This window comes from Homarus americanus, unplaced genomic scaffold (genome assembly GCF_018991925.1).
Source record: "Homarus americanus isolate GMGI-L3 unplaced genomic scaffold, GMGI_Hamer_2.0 scaffold45562, whole genome shotgun sequence".
NCBI classification, from domain to species: domain Eukaryota; kingdom Metazoa; phylum Arthropoda; class Malacostraca; order Decapoda; family Nephropidae; genus Homarus; species Homarus americanus.
The window spans coordinates 6,661,855-6,678,623 of NW_024744839.1; the positions used below are offsets into that span (position 1 = coordinate 6,661,855).

At 45.0% G+C, this 16,769-nt stretch overlaps 1 protein-coding gene and 2 long non-coding RNA genes across 5 annotated transcripts in view; 1 reads left to right on the forward strand and 2 right to left on the reverse strand.

Moving 5' to 3' along the window:
• Positions 1-16,769, forward strand: part of LOC121878108 (potassium/sodium hyperpolarization-activated cyclic nucleotide-gated channel 3-like) — a 106,286-nt gene that overhangs the window by 77,025 nt on the left and 12,492 nt on the right. The window contains exons 13-14 of the mRNA XM_042384099.1: positions 4,706-4,924; positions 11,032-11,178. Of these exons, the coding sequence (XP_042240033.1) occupies positions 4,706-4,924; positions 11,032-11,178 (366 nt within the window). The remainder of the gene's footprint in view (positions 1-4,705; positions 4,925-11,031; positions 11,179-16,769) is intronic.
• Positions 11,991-13,612, reverse strand: LOC121878211. 3 transcript variants are annotated; one of them, XR_006091105.1, is made up of 5 exons: positions 13,557-13,612; positions 13,164-13,223; positions 12,807-12,917; positions 12,583-12,669; positions 11,991-12,050 (listed from the first exon to the last, which is right to left on the reverse strand). It is a non-coding gene; the product is annotated as an uncharacterized LOC121878211 (long non-coding RNA). The 3 variants fall into 3 exon arrangements; XR_006091104.1 differs by lacking the exon at positions 11,991-12,050 and having other exon boundaries at positions 12,515-12,669; XR_006091106.1 differs by lacking the exons at positions 11,991-12,050; positions 12,583-12,669 and adding an exon at positions 12,708-12,728.
• On the reverse strand, positions 13,805-14,611 carry LOC121878213. The gene is made up of 4 exons (XR_006091107.1): positions 14,576-14,611; positions 14,344-14,459; positions 13,930-13,986; positions 13,805-13,834 (listed from the first exon to the last, which is right to left on the reverse strand). It is a non-coding gene; the product is annotated as an uncharacterized LOC121878213 (long non-coding RNA).

Consider the following 16,769-nt stretch of genomic DNA (forward strand, 5'->3'; position numbering starts at 1 on the left):
TCACCTGTATTAAGCCTGTTGTGGATGGTATTAAAAGCAAAAAGGTAAAAAGAGCATCAACAATATCTCTAAGGTTGGTAAATGACGTAGGTATGTTGCCATTAACCAATAGACCTAAAATTAGTATCACGAAACCAAAGCTCAAGTCTTTAATTGCTCGATGACTATTATGTTTCCAAGATTATTCAGGCACAAGACGGTACAGGATGTTTTACCTCTGTACACTCTCTTGATGAACAGCCATAGTTTACAGTCGTGGCTTGTAAGTGGTAAAAGAAACCCAAGATGACGAAAAGTTATCCGGTATAAACGCTAGATAAGTGTTGTATCCACTTCAAACCATCCAGTTAAGACTTGGTACACTTGAGCATCAAAAACATTACATATTGAAGGAGACGTGTTTACAATGTACCTACTGTACATACATTTTGCTCGTTTCGAAAAAAATTGTATTTTTCGGTCATACTTCACAAAATTTCTTCATTTAGCCTGAAAACACACAAAAAAAAATTGTTTCACAGCATGCACGTCAAGTACCTCTGGAGGCTCGTGTCCTTGATAAAAATAGTTGAGACAAATGTATAACCCGGCCAAGCCAGCGCCTGCAGCAGTAAATTGGTAGTACAAGTAACACGGCCAATTCAGCATCCGGAGCAGTAACTTGGTAGTACAAGTAACCAGGCCAAGCCAGCATCCGGAGTAGTAAGTTGGTATCACAAGTAACACGAACCACCACCACTACAACCAGCAGGAAGTAGAACAAGCCACTACCTTTACCGACATTAACTTGAAACTACGTGAGACACAATCCATAACTACCACCACCACCAATAACACCACAACCACTACCACCAACACCAACAACACCACCACCACCACCACTGCCACCAACACCACCACCACCACTGCCACCAACACCACCACCACCAGTAATAATTCAGCGCTACAATTAACACCAGCTTTTGGTAGGTGTGTGAACATACTTGGTCCCTGAATCATATAATAAGTATGTACACGAAATACTTGTAAAGTGATGACCCACTGTAAAATGCTAATGTATATGGTGTGTTGTACGATGTTGTGACACAACACCTGACACATGACACACAGTAATGTATACCTCTGACACATGACACACAGCACTGTATACCTCTGACACATGACACACAGTAATGTATACCTCTGACACATGACACACAGCACTGTATACCTCTGACACATGACACACAGTAATGTATACCTCTGACACATGACACACAGCACTGTATACCTCTGACACATGACACACAGCACTGTATACCTCTGACACATGACACACAGTAATGTATACCTCTGACACATGACACACAGCACTGTATACCTCTGACACATGACACACAGCACTGACACAGACACACTGTATACCTCTGACACATGACACATAGCACTGTATACCTCTAACACATGGACACAGTGTATACCCTGACACATGACACAGTACTGTATACCTCTGACATGACACACAGTACTGTATACCTCTGACACATGACACACAAAGCATTGTATCTGACACATGACACAGTACTGTATACCTCTGACACATACTGTATACCCTGGACATGACACACAGCACTGTATACTCTGACACACATGACACACAGCACTGTATATGACACATGACACATAGCACTATACCTCTCTGATGACACACAGCACTGTATATACCTCTGACACATGACACACAGCACTGTATACCTCTGACACATGACACACAGTACTGTATACCTCTGACACATGACACACAGTACTGTATACACACAGCACTGTATACATGACACACAGCACTGTATACCTCTGACACATGACACACAGACACACATTAATGTATACACTCTGGCACGTATACCTCTAACACACACAACACTGTATACCTATGACACATGACACACAACACTGTATGCCTCTGACACACAGTAATGTATACCTCTGACACATGACACACAGACACATGACACACAGTAATGTATACCTCTGACACATGACACACAGAACTGTATACCTCTGACACATGACACACAGCACTGTATACCTCTGACACATGACACATAGAACTGTATACCTCTAACACATGACACATGACACAGAACTGTATACCTGACACTGACACACATGTATACCTCTGGCACACAGCACTTTTGGGAACTGTATACCTCTACAGACACTACCTCTGACACACAGCACTGTATACCTGTATACCTCTGACCCACACCAACACACACATGATACACAGCACTGTATACCTCTGACACACCTTTTGACACACAGCACTGTATACCTCTGACACATGACACACAGCACTGTATACCTCTGCCATACTGTATACCTCTATTTTTATAGGCACACAGTACTGTGACACATACCTGTATACCTCTGACACATGACACACAGCACTGTATACCTCTGACACATGACACACAGCACTGTATACCTCTGCCACATGACACACAGTACTGTATACCTCTGACACATGACACACAGCACTGTATACCTCTGACACATGAGACACAGCACTGTATACCTCTGACACATGAGACACAGCACTGTATACCTCTGACACATGACACACAGCGCTGTATACCTCTGACACATGACACACAGCACTGTATACCTCTGACACATGACACACAGCACTGTATACCTCTGACACATGATACACAGCACTGTATACCTCTGACACGTGACACACAGCACTGTATACCTCTGTTCTGTTCTTTCACCTACTCTCTTCCTTCTTTTTATCAATGATTTACTTCACACTACAACTAATTCTGTCCATTCTTACGCTGATGATTCTACTCTTCACTCTTCTTCACATTTTCCCTTCCCCCTAATTCTCAAACTAGATCTGTTTCTAGAGCTGATATCATTTCATCTATCAATGCAGATCTGTGCAGCATCTCCGAATGGGGCGGTAGAAACTTGGTTAAATTCAAGCGTAATAAAACTCAGCATTTACCAATTACACTTTCCAAATTAGATCATCTCCCACCAATCACATTTCAGGTCGCTATCATTCTGCCAAATTCTAAAATATATATTCTAGGCCTCACCATTTCCTCTAATATGTCATGGAAGCCACACATCCTCAACATTGCTAAAGCTGCCTCCTGAAAGCTGGGAATGCTGTACAGATGCCGTAGCTACTTCACTCCTGAGCAGTTGCTTCATGTATATAAGGGATTCATTCGTCCTAACTTAGAGTACTGCTCTCATGTCTGGGGTGGCTCTTCTTCTTCTGCCCAACTGTTAGATAGGGTGAAATCAAAGGCATTTCGTCTTATTAACTCTCCTCCTTTAGTTGACAATCTCTCTTCCCTTTTTATTCGTCGCAATGTTGCTTCGCTCTTTCTCTTTTACAGGTACTTTAACGGGCAATGTTCGGTAGATTTGGCATCCTGTGTACCGCCGACAAGGCCGTGGGCTCGTAACACACGTCTTGCCTGCGGTGCCCACCGTTTCTCTGTGAATGTTGGTCACACTACTGTAGAATAACCCGTTATAGTACTTCCTTCATTCCTCACACAGCCAAACTGTGGAATGATCTGCTTTCTTCAGTGTTTCCATACTCATACAATGTCTCACTTTAAAAAGCTGGTTTTCCAGCATCTTCGTGGTGTAGTTTGATATAACCTTTTCCTTTTCTGTTCTTAATTTCTTTCTATTCTTATTTTTTCGCCCCCTAGGCCCCGTTGTGGGTCGATGACCTGTGCCCGGATGGGCACTGTATACCACTGACGCATGACACAACACTGAATATCCCTGACACATGACACATATAATTTGCATTACTCTTTACTGCTAGCAGGAGGTTTATGTAATCTTAACTTGTGACAAGGAACTACTCAGAGTAAGTTGGTCTCCCCTCACCAGCACGATGGTACACAAGATGTATTTTAAATGTGTTTGCTGTTTTTTTGTGAATTTTGTATTAATAAATTTGCTAATGTTATCAAGAATCATGTTTTTATTATAATACAACGGATTCTGTATTTGGCAAACATAATTAAGTACCTTGAGATTACAGCTATGAGTTGAGAGGTTGAACCAGTGAATGTGTGTCTGAATTCCAGTATGTCTTCAGGTGCCATTTGTATTAAACTTGCATATCGAATGTTCCAAGTTGGCGGGAGATAAGTATATCCAAGCACACAATAAATATTGCATATGTTTAATTTCAGGTGTCGGTATGGCTCTAATTCTAGGTCCACTGACACATTAAACGTTTCTTTACCTACAAACATACACGGATTCAAAAACAGTAATTGCCATCGTTGTACCCCTAATGTGACCCATTAATACTAAGAGTTCCTAGTCCTGTACCACAACAAAAGGTGTCAAACAGGTACGTATATTTAAGATAAAAAAAAAATTGCCTTGGGTTAGCATATATGATTATATCCATTTTACAAACCACTGAAGAGGAAAAGGTGATAATATATTGTGGATCACTGTTTATTATCCTTTCGACAATTTATTTCCTTGCTTTATATATATATATATATATATATATATATATATATATATATATATATATATATATATATATATATATATATATATATATATATATATATATATATATATGGCACTTTCCCTAATCTCAATGGGTGGTGAGGGAGTGATGACCCACTTCTACACACCTTAATGCCACTGACTACCATTGCAGAATTCCTATTGGTTAGAGCAGTACTCGTGGGCGTTCTTCAAGGCCATGTCACACATGCTGTGTATCGGGTACGGCCGCTTCCCTCCCCAGAACCTAACGGACCTGTGGCTCACCATGATCTCCATGATTTCCGGCGCCACATGCTATGCTCTCTTTATCGGCCACGCCACCAACCTCATCCAATCGCTGGACTCATCCCGCCGGCAGTACCGTGAGCGGGTAGGTGTCTCCGCACTTCGTCCACTCACCTCTTTCTCTTTCTCTTCTCTTTCAGGAGTCCTTTTGGTTAGAGCAATACTCTTGGGCGTTATTTAAAGCCATGTCACATATGCTGTGTATCGGCTATGGTCGGTTTCCCCCGCAGTCGTTGACCGACATGTGGCTAACAATGCTCTCAATGATCTGCGGCGCGACGTGTTACGCGCTCTTCCTGGGTCACGCAACCAACCTTATCCAGTCTCTGGACAGCTCGCGGAGACAATACCGGGAAAAGGTGAGTACCGGCTCTGCTACCGGCCGTCCTTCCCTTGGCCCGTGTGCCGGGTACCGCGAGCCTTCCGGAGTGTGAGTGTAGTGTGTGGTGCATGATGTGTTGTGCATGACCGCTGGGCTGCTCGTTTGCCGCACCCGCAGCCCTCACCGCTGACAACCCCGACCCTCGCCTACCCCGCTGCCGCCATCCGACACATCCCTACCTTACTGACTACACAACCCTCTTATCACACCATACTCTCCTCATCCCCTTACCACGCACTGCCCCACCCCATCCCGCCTCGCCCCACCCCGCCCCGCCTGCCGCCACCCCCATGCCCCGACAGCACCCCCGGGGCTGCAGGGAGCACAGGAGGCTGGCCCAGCGTTGGCTAGCGGCCTCAGATGTGACGGCCACCGCGAGAGGGAGGGTGAGTAGACCGCCCGCTTGCAGCAGCGACGAGACCTCCATTACCTTATATCTTCAAGCACATGTTTTAAGGAACAAAATTATTTGCACCTTCATATTCGTACCATGACTTCCGGTTCCTTTATGAAAGAAGTAGACCTGATTCCTTCACCAGAGGTAATCGTCTCACCAGGCCTCCATGAGTTAATCAACTCTCAGGCCTCCAAAAGGGGTGATCATCACTCACATATTCATGAGGGATGGTTGTCTCTCAGTCCTCAATGAGGGATAATCTTCTCTCAGACCTCTCTGAAGGATGACCATCTGTCATTCTCCTGTGAAGGATGATTCTCTCAATCCTTTGTGAGAGATAATCATCTCTTTGACTTCTCTAGGGGATGATTATCTCTCAGACCTTCCAGGAGGGGTGATTATCTCTCAGACCTTCCAGGAGGGGTGATTATCTCTCAGTCCTTCCATGAGGGGTGATTATCTCTCACTCCTTTCTGGGGGATGATTATCTCTCATTCTCCCAGGAGGGGTGATTATCTCTCACTCCCCACAAGAGGCTGACTATCTCTTATTCAGAACATTTTATCATATATTGCTATTATAAAGCATCTCACAGCCATCTTTTTAAAAGACTGAATATGCCTGCATTTTGTACCACTCTTCCTTCACTTTTACCTGATTTTACACATGAACTGCTTGACATAGCAGAATGCTTTGAATTTTCCACTAAAATATTACAATTTTGGCTTCTGGGGGTGCATGCGAACACGTCAGCACTTCAGTGGCAGTAGACAAGGGAGAGACTCAATTGTTCAAAACTTCTCTTGCACATTAGATTAAATATAATACATATATAGTTGCAAATACATCAAGTAAATGTTCCAAGTTAAACAGTCATGGTGCACCAGTAAGCATCAGTTGTGATGAAGTCCATGATTCAGCGTTGGCCTTCACGCCAGCGGTAGCCCTTGTACAGCAGCTCCTCCACCTGTTTTATGGAAGTGCTACCAGAACTGTTGGATAGTTTTTTTCTAGATGTACTTTCTTGTCCATATATGAACTCATTATAAGTAATTAACCCTAAATTCATTTTATTTGTTAAGACATAGATACAAATGTAATATTGATAAACACCAACTATAGCCTCAGTAATTACAATCATAATAAGCTGCCCACAGTCACAGCTTGTTTTATGTAAAGCACAAGAAATTTAGATAAATTAAAACCACACTAAATAATGTCCACCAACAGACGCATGCACCGCCCTCCACAAGACGGGACGTGGGCTTGGGTCTTGTCACAGCCTATCAGATCCCATAACATGTCAAACGCTGCCACTGACGCGGGCGTGTTAGTCTCTTAGTGGAAGTTTGTCCAGGGAAGGCCATACGGTAGCAGAGTCGGCTGCTCACCTACTTTTGTATGATCAGATCAGTCATATTTTGAGACCTGTCCACCATACTTTTTTCGATCTCATTTTTTCACCGACCTTAGAACTGAAGATTTTTTTTAACTAGTCTTTTACCTTGGTTTTCTCAGTCACATTCCGACTATTCTTCCATGTGTAAACCCTGCCGAGTTGTTCCAAACTGATAGATAAACAAACTACTGTTGTTTCCCAGTGCCTCTCTGGTTCCTCCTTACCAAGGAGACAAAAGGTACTGCAGATGAAAATGAGTTTTGTGTCTATCAAGAGTTTAGGCACATTTTCGGCAGTGGCTAAAGATATGAAATCTCGACTGTCCTACACCTAAACTGTATATCTCGACGTTCACCGTAAAATTACTGAAACTGTTGTGTCTGATGCGACCGTTCTCTGACTGGATGATTTTTTTTTTAGAGGACCAAGCCACACTTTGGAGCTCTCGACTCTTTTCAGTCAAGACGCCGAGAGTTTTGTTGCTGTCCACCGCCCGGCTCTCCGCCATCTTCAGCCGCCACTGTCTTAGCTAACACACTCTCTGATAGTGCCACCCTCACGGACTTCCTGGTGTGTGCTGCTTCCCAGCAGAGACTCTGACGCCGACGGCAGACAGTCCGGGAGAGTCCAGACTGCAGAGGTGGTGACCAGCGTGTGGAAGGTCAGGTGGCAGCCGGACTGTGAGTGAGGCAGTAAATCTGTGTGTTGGATTTATTCATAATAGGCAGATCGTTCAGACTCTCAGGTATTAGACCGAACCTTCACCTATTTCTCGCTTGTAACTTTCTCCACCTCCAAAAGTAAATAAATAAAGAGTCTTATGAGCTCTACCTTTTGTGAAGACTATGATGACGTGGTACGTGGGGGTTCAGCGGTGTTGCGGGTTGGGGAAGCAAACCTATCCTCGGGTACTGCTAGAGTAGAAACCCGTCGGCTGCACCACTCCTAGTCTTGTCCTATGTAGAGCTCTCTAGACACCCTCTTAGCTCTCTTTCAGCAGCCCACCGGCCGTGCTGAGACCCACATCTTCCCAGTTCAGCCAGCGTGGGGCACCACCAGTAACCTCCACAACATTTATTCCGTATTTTCTGTATTTGTCACATTCACAGTTATAGATTGTTTCATCCATGGTTCACAAGAAGACTGATATCGGAATTATAATTCTATTTCCATTCAGTGTAAAAATTTCACTGTGACGGTCTGTGTTTACTGGTCACAGGACGTGGCGCCCACTAGCGTCGTCAAAGACGGGTCCAATACCTGCATCGTGCCACCCTAACCTGGCTTTAGCTTGTCATCTTCCTCCTTGTTGTCGTATAATGAAGGTTTGCATGATCATGGGTAGACTAATCTACTGTAGTCGAGTAGAAATGGGTTAGCAATGAGGATCTTAGCAATCCCTTAGTGCTTATCTAGCTGACCAGGGCGCCGCCCCCCAGGAGCCGTGCCCGGTATGCACGCTCCTCGACCACTCCTGCTGGGGGGCTGGTCGTTGCCCCAGCAAGTCATGTTTAGTCACGTGTAGTTGCACCTCCCTCTACTCATAACCCAAGTGCCTTCTCTCTCGTAGACCATTCTTAGTCGAGCAACATTTTCTCTTGACAAAAAATAATAATTTTATCACAGCTTATAGAATCGAGTTACTGATCACTGCACGAATATGAAGGCACCCAAAATATTTTCCCTTAATGGTATATCCCGCGAGTCCTTGTGACAGTAATTGCTTCAACTCATAGTCTACCCAGTGATAATAAATGTGTAAAACAAACACGGACGCTGAGAGCGCGGTTACTGGGCAGAAGTTTGTGGCCACAAGAGGAACTGGTGTCCCAGTGGAGTCTCTTACTCCGCACACACAAGATCCAATCCCTCTCTCAAGAGGTGGAATTCTTGTTTGTCAAAAAAATTAAATGAATCATTAGTTCAAGTGTTTATTGAATATATTGTTAGTTTATGTGAGGACTAGCAGTGAGGAGTTGTTTATATTGGTTGATACGGCCGGGAACTGGTTCTTGACGTCACCTTCCTAACATAGTCTCAATGCTTAGTTAAGGCCCAAATTTTTATGATTTTCCTCTCCTAACTATTGCTCTTCCCAATTTTTTTTATTTCACTCCAAAGGTTGACTTTGATAGCGCTAAACTTTTCATCGAGAATAAAAATTTGTTTCATTTTCTATCATAGACTTACTAAGGCTTTAAGACCATAATTTTAAAACTACAAAAAATTCGGGCCCAGTTAGTTCGCTGTTTATTTTTTCAAGAATTATTTAGAAATAAAATGTGTTGTGTTGCTTTTGGTGTTTGGTAATATGTTTTAAGTTTTCTTATATGAAAAAATATATATATATATATTTATAGTTAGTTATTTTTATCATAGAGGAAAGATAAATGTCTGTCATGGAAACAAAGTAATAAAAAGCATAATGTGAAGTTAGAGTTGATGGATATTAATAATAGTCGATATGGTTATAATCTTTTATTTATTTTGAATATTGCACAGGATGCCAGTGCGAAGTGAAGCGTGTGTGTGTGTTTGTTTAGTTGTTTGAACGTGTCTTCTGGTGTAGTTGTTAGTGTTTGTACATGTAAATTTGTTTGTGTGTGTGTGTGTGTTCAGTTGTTTGAATGTGTCTTCTTGTGTAGTTGTTAGTGTTTGTACATGTAAATTTGTTTGTGTGTGTGTGTGTGTGTGTGTGTTCAGTTGTTTGAATGTGTCTTCTTGTGTAGTTGTTAGTGTTTGTACATGTAAACTTGTTTGTGTGTGTGTGTGTGTGTGTGTATGTGTGTGTATGTGTAGGTGTTCGTATGTAATTATGCATGAATGAATGTGTTCACCAGTTCACCTTCAACCATGGAACAGTATGTCAGGTTGCGTACAAGATGGCATTCCCCCTCCCACTACCCTCTCCTTCCCCCTCCCACTACCCTCTCCTTCCCCCCTCCCACTACCCTCTCCTTCCCCTCCTTTCTTCTCCCCTTTCCCCTCCCTTCCCATCCCACTACCCTCTCCTTCCCCTCCTACCCTCTCCTTCCCCTCCCACTACCCTCCTTCCCCCCTCCCATTTCCTCTCCTTCCCCATCCACTACCCCTCCTTCCCCCTCCACTACCCTCTCCTTCCCCCATCCCACTACCCTCTCATTCCCCCCCTCCCACTACCCTCTCCTTCCCCCACCCCCACTACCCTCTCCTTCCCCCACCCCACTACCCTCTCTTCCCCCTCCCACCCTCTCCTTCCCCATCCCACTACCCTCTCATTCCCCCCCTCCCCACTACCCTCTCATTCCCCTCCACTACCCTCTCCTTCCCCACCCCCCACTACCCTCTCCTTCCCCCACCCCCACTACCCTTTATCCCTCCCTCGCGCTTCCTGCCACCTCCCCCATCACTAGTACTTACCATCACGTCCCCATCACTTTGAGACTGGACCAGTGCCTCCCCTTCACCCACTGACCGGACCAGTGCCTCCCCCATCACCCACTGACCGGACCAGTACCTCCCCATCACCCACTGCCAGACCAGTACCTCCCCATCACCCACTGACCGGACCAGTGCCTCCCATCACCCACTGACCGACCAGTACCTCCCCCATCACCCACTAGCCAGACCAGTACCTCCCCATCACCCACTGACCAGACCAGTACCTCCCCATCACCCACTGAGCCGGACAGTCCTCCCCATCACCCAGTGACTGAGCCAGTCCTCCCCATCACCCAGTGACTGGACAATGCCTCCCCATCACCCAGTGACCAGACCAGTACCTCCCCCATCACCCAGTGACCGGACCAGTACCTCCCCCATCACCCAGTAACCAGACCAGTACCTCCCCCATCACCCAGTGACCGGACCAGTACCTTCCCCATCACCCAGTGACCGGACCAGTACCTCCCCCATCACCCAGTGACCGGACCAGTACCTTCCCCATCACCCAGTGACTGGACCAGTACCCCCCTCCCCCACTCCGTCCTCATCTGCTGAAGACAGGGTACATGAGGGTGTGCGTTTGGGTTACAGTTGAAGCAGGTGGAGGAGTACATGGCATACCGGAAGCTGCCGCGGGAGCTCCGGACGAGAATCACCGAGTACTTCGAGCACCGCTACCAGGGCAAGTTCTTCGACGAAGAGATGATCCTGGGAGAACTCTCGGAAAAACTCCGCGAGGTAGGTTCTCTTCCCTCCAGCCATGCTCATTATTGAGTCATAGAGGAGACATGGCCGCTTTGGCCATCCTCCATCCTGACCACACATAAACTCACGGTTGTTTGTCAGCTGTGCCCCAGACACCTCGCTGTCTTCCTCTACAGACACACTTCACTGTCTTCCTCTACTGCAGACACACCTCGCTGTCTTCCTCTACACTGTCTTCCTCTACTAGACACCTCACTGTTCCTCTACTACAACCAGCCTCACTGTCTTCCTCTACCTGACCACCTCGCTGTCTTCCTCTACTAGAAACACACCTCCTGTCTTCCTCTCTACAGCCTCCTGTCCCTCTACAGCACACCTCACTGTCTTCCTCTACAGACACACCTCACTGTCTTCCTCTACAGACACACTTCCTGTCTTCCTCTACTGAACCACCTCCCTGCTGCCTCTACTACAGACCCCACCTCACTGTCTTCCTCTACTACAGACACACCTCACTGTCTTCCTCTACAAACACACCTCACGTCTCCTCTCTACTACAGACACACCTCCTGTCTTCCTCTCTGAGACACACCTCACTGTCTTCCTCTCTACAGACACACCTCACTGTCTTCCTCTACTGAGACACCTCACTGTCTTCCTCTACTACAGACACACCTCACTGTCTTCCTCTACAACACACACACCTCACTGTCTTCCTCTACTACAGACACACCTCACTGTCTTCCTCTACTACGACACACCTCACTCTTCCTCTACTACAGACACACCTCACTGTCTTCCTCTACTACAGACACACACCTCCTGTCTTCCTCTACGACAGACACACCTCACTGTCTTCCTCTACTACAGACACACCTCACTGTCTTCCTCTACTACAGACACACCTCACTGTCTTCCTCTACTACAACACACCTCACTGTCTTCCTCTACTACAGACACACCTCACTGTCTTCCTCTACAGACACACCTCACTGTCTTCCTCTACTAGACACACCTCACTGTCCTCCTCTACTACAGACACACCTCACTGTCTTCCTCTACTACAGCCCCTCACTGTCTTCCTCTACTACAGACACACCTCCTGTCTTCCTCTACTACAGACACACACCTCACTGTCTTCTCTACTACAGACACACCTCACTGTCTTCCTCTACTACAGACACACTCTTCCTCTTCCTCTACTACAGACACACCTCACTGTCCTCCTCTACTACAGACACACCTCACTGTCTTCCTCTACAGACACACCTCACTGTCTTCTCTACTACAGACACACCTCACTGTCTTCCTCTACTACAGACACACCTCCTGTCTTCCTCCTACTACAGACACACCTCACTGTCTTCTCTACTACAGACACACCTCCTGTCTTCCTCTACTAGACACACCTCCTGTCTTCCTCTACTACAGACACACCTCACTGTCTTCCTCTACTACAGACACACCTCACTGTCTTCCTCTACTACAGACACACCTCACTGTCTTCCTCTACTACAGACACACCTCACTGTCTTCCTCTACTACAGACACACACCTCACTGTCTTCCTCTCTACAGACACACCTCACTGTCTTCCTCTACAGGCCACACCTCCTGTCTTCTCTACTACAGACACCTCCACTGTCTTCCTCTACTGCACACCTCACTGTCTTCCTCTACTACAGACACACCTCACTGTCTTCCTCTACTACAGACACACCTCACTGTCTTCCTCTACAGACACACCTCACTGTCTTCCTCTACTACAGACACCTCACTGTCTTCCTCTACTACAGACACACCTCCTGTCTTCCTCTACTACAGACCCTACCACTGTCTTCTCTACTACAGACACACCTCACTGTCTTCCTCTACTACAGACACACCTCACTGTCTCCTCTCTACTACAGACACACCTGTCTTCTCTACTACAGACACACACCTCCTGTCTTCCTCTACTAGACACACCTCACTGTCTTCTCTACTACAGACACACCTCTGTCTTCCTCTACTAGACACACCTCACTGTCTTCCTCTACTACAGACACACCTCACTGTCTTCCTCTACAACAGACACACCTCACTGTCTTCCTCTCTACAGACACACCTCCTCCTCTACTACAGCACACCTCACTGTCTTCCTCTACAGACACACCTCACTTCTTCCTCTACTACAGACACACCTCACTGTCTTCCTCTACTACAGACACACCTCCTGTCTTCCTCTACTACAGACACACACCTCCTGTCTTCCTCTACTACAGACACACCTCACTGTCTTCCTCTACTACAGACACACCTCACTGTCTTCCTCTCTACACACACCTCACTGTCTTCCTCTACTACAGACACACCTCACTGTCTTCCTCTACTACAGACACACCTCCCACTGTCTTCCTCTACTGAACACACCTCACTGTCTTCCTCTACTACAGACACACCTCACTGTCTTCCTCTACTACAGACACTTCACTGTCCTCCTCTACACAGACACACCTCACTGTCCTCCTCTACTACAGACACACCTCACTGTCTTCTCTCCCTACAGACACACCTCCTGTCTTCCTCTACTACAGACACACCTCCTGTCTTCCTCTACAGACACACCTCACTGTCTTCCTCTACTACAGACACACCTCACTGTCTTCCTCTACAGACACACCTCACTGTCTTCCTCTACTACAGACACCCTCCCTGTCTTCCTCTACTACAGACCTCTTACTACAGACACACCTCACTGTCTCCTCTACAGACACACTCCTGTCTTCCTCTACTACAGACACACCTTCACTGTCTTCCTCTACTACAGACACACCTCACTGTCTTCCTCTACTACAGACACCTTCACCCCTGTCTTCTCTACTGGACCTCACTGTCTTCCTCTACTAGACACACCTCACTGTCTTCCTCTACTAGACACCTTCACTGTCTTCCTCTACTAGACACACCTCACTGTCTTCCTCTACTACAGACACACTTCACTGTCTTCCTCTACTACAGACCACCTCACTTCTTCCCTCTACTACAGACACACCTCACTGTCTTCCTCTACTACAGACACACTTCCTGTCTTCCTCTACTACAGACACACCTCACTGTCTTCCTCTACTACAGACACACCCTCCTGTCTTCCTCTACACAGCCTCACTGTCTTCCTCTACTACAGACACACCTCACTGTCTTCCTCTACTACAGACACACCTCACTGTCTTCCTCTACTACAGACACACCTCCTGTCTTCCTCTACTACAGACACACCTCACTGTCTTCCTCTCTACAGACACACCTCACTGTCTTCCTCTACTACAGACACACCTCCTGTCTTCTCTACTACAGACACCCACTTCACTGTCTTCTCTACTACAGACACACCTCACTGTCTTCCTCTACACACAGACACACCTCACTGTCTTCCTCTACTACAGACACACCTCACTGTCTTCCTCTACTACAGACACACCTCACTTGTCCTCTCTACAGACACACCTCCTGTCTCCTCTACAGACACACTCACTGTCTTCCTCTACTACAGACACACTCACTGCTTCCTCTACTACAGACACACCTCCCCTGTCTTTACCAAATATTACTGTATTAAGTCTCTTCTCTCTCTCTTCTCCTTACACACTACCACATTATGTCTTTCTCCGACAACACTACCACATCATGTCTCTCGTCTACAACACTACCACATCATGTCTCTCGTCTACAACACTACCACATCATGTCTCTCGTCTACAACACTACCACATCATGTCTCTCGTCTACTGCACTACCACATCATGTCTTTCGTCTACAACACTACCACATCATGTCTTTCTCCTACGGTACTAAGAACTTTATCCCTCATATTTGTTTTTCCTTTTGAAGTAGTGTTAATTTTCCTGACACTTATCAACTCTCTTCGTGGTCAGGTGTGCAGTACCTCCATCTTTCCGTCCCATGCAGCGCTGCACATTATAGGAGCCCACAGGTTACCTAATCTCACTTTCAATTTCAATAATTATCAGTTACATAATACATTTTTCGATCTAATTGTATTTATATTTTTTTTTTCACTCTATGATTTATTGTGGTTCGTTAAAATAGTTACAGTGGGTAGTGACATCATTTTGTAAGATGAGGATGCATTTATATCAATCGAAGTAAATTAACGAGCTTCAGTAAACTGGGTGTTTAGGCGAGCATTCTAGATTAGTAAATACAGCAGTCACCAACAAGTAGAATAAAGTGAAATGCATCTCTTGTTATTCAGCTCTTGGCTGGAGTGAACCTATAGTATAGTGGTGTGCAGCGCTGTACCAGGATTCTAAAATATTCCTACTTAATTTTTCTCGTAACTTTAAGTATAAGAACAAATTTAGCTGTCAGACTTGAGCAACAACTTTAAAAGAATTCCTAAAATATCATCAGAGTTATATATGGGTTTCACTTCACTAAATGCATTAATAAGCTCACTTATCAGTTAGGAGAGAAATTTTGACATACAATATCTTTTATAAATTTAACCCAAGGATGGTGAGGTGATGAACCCTTATGTTTGTATTGTTCATTACTTACTCTGTCCATAACACGGTCTAATCCTCTTCTCTCCTCTACTTTATTCATATTGTACTTCCTTCTTTTTTTCTAATACGTTTGCTTTCATTCTTAGATCCTCTTGCAGTTTGGTCTCATCCATTTTATATATATATTCACTTTTTTATCTACTTGTATATTAAAGATTTACTTATACTTTACATCCTGTCTGTGGTTACATCCTATATCCTTACAACCTCCTGCGGTTAATTTCCCTTCCTTTCCTCAGTATTTCTTCCTTGTCGCAAATTTCAATTCCACCTTTATTGCTTTCCTCTATCCTGGCACTTAACCCCAGGGCTGGGCTCTTAAAGCTTCCTACGTTAAATTTCCATCCAAACTGAGGAGAATTACAAAGAGAGCGACCAAAGTGGCGTCAAGGGGTGTAACTTGTGTAGCTGCTTCCTCATATCTCACTGACAAGGGAAGTATAAGGACCAACAAGAATCAGGTCCATGCGTTACCTTCATCATCATCTTTGTTCTTAACTTTTAACGCTGTCTTAGCAACTCAGTTTTGTTTTTGTTTTTTGTATCTGAAGTCATTTCCGAATCCCGAATCCGCTACATAATTTACCATCATAATTACAGTTATAGTTACAAGTAATGAAACTCGATGCGCGTGATACTTACAACAGTGAGGACTTTTGTCATCGATTTAATTGTTCATTGATATTATTATCTGCAGGTAAATTATTATACAAACATTCATCTGGGTTTGTGAAATGTCGGTGTTTAAATTCATGGAGAACATGACTGCCCAGACTTTGTTTACACAAGATTGTGACTTAGCGTGATGATACATTACAGGGGTATAAACATTCCGAACACGTTGTTGACGGGCCAAGCAAGGAGAAGAATATAATCATTATAAAGCGACTTACGTGAACACACCAAAGAAATAAACATCTCTCTAGTTCTTCAAAGAGTGGTTTACCTTATACACTCTAGTTGTTTAGTTTATGTTGTTGTTGTCCAACTAGTGAAGGAAGCACGTGTGTCTAGTCTGAAGTTACTATCAATAAGCCAGAACTTTACACGAGGTGAT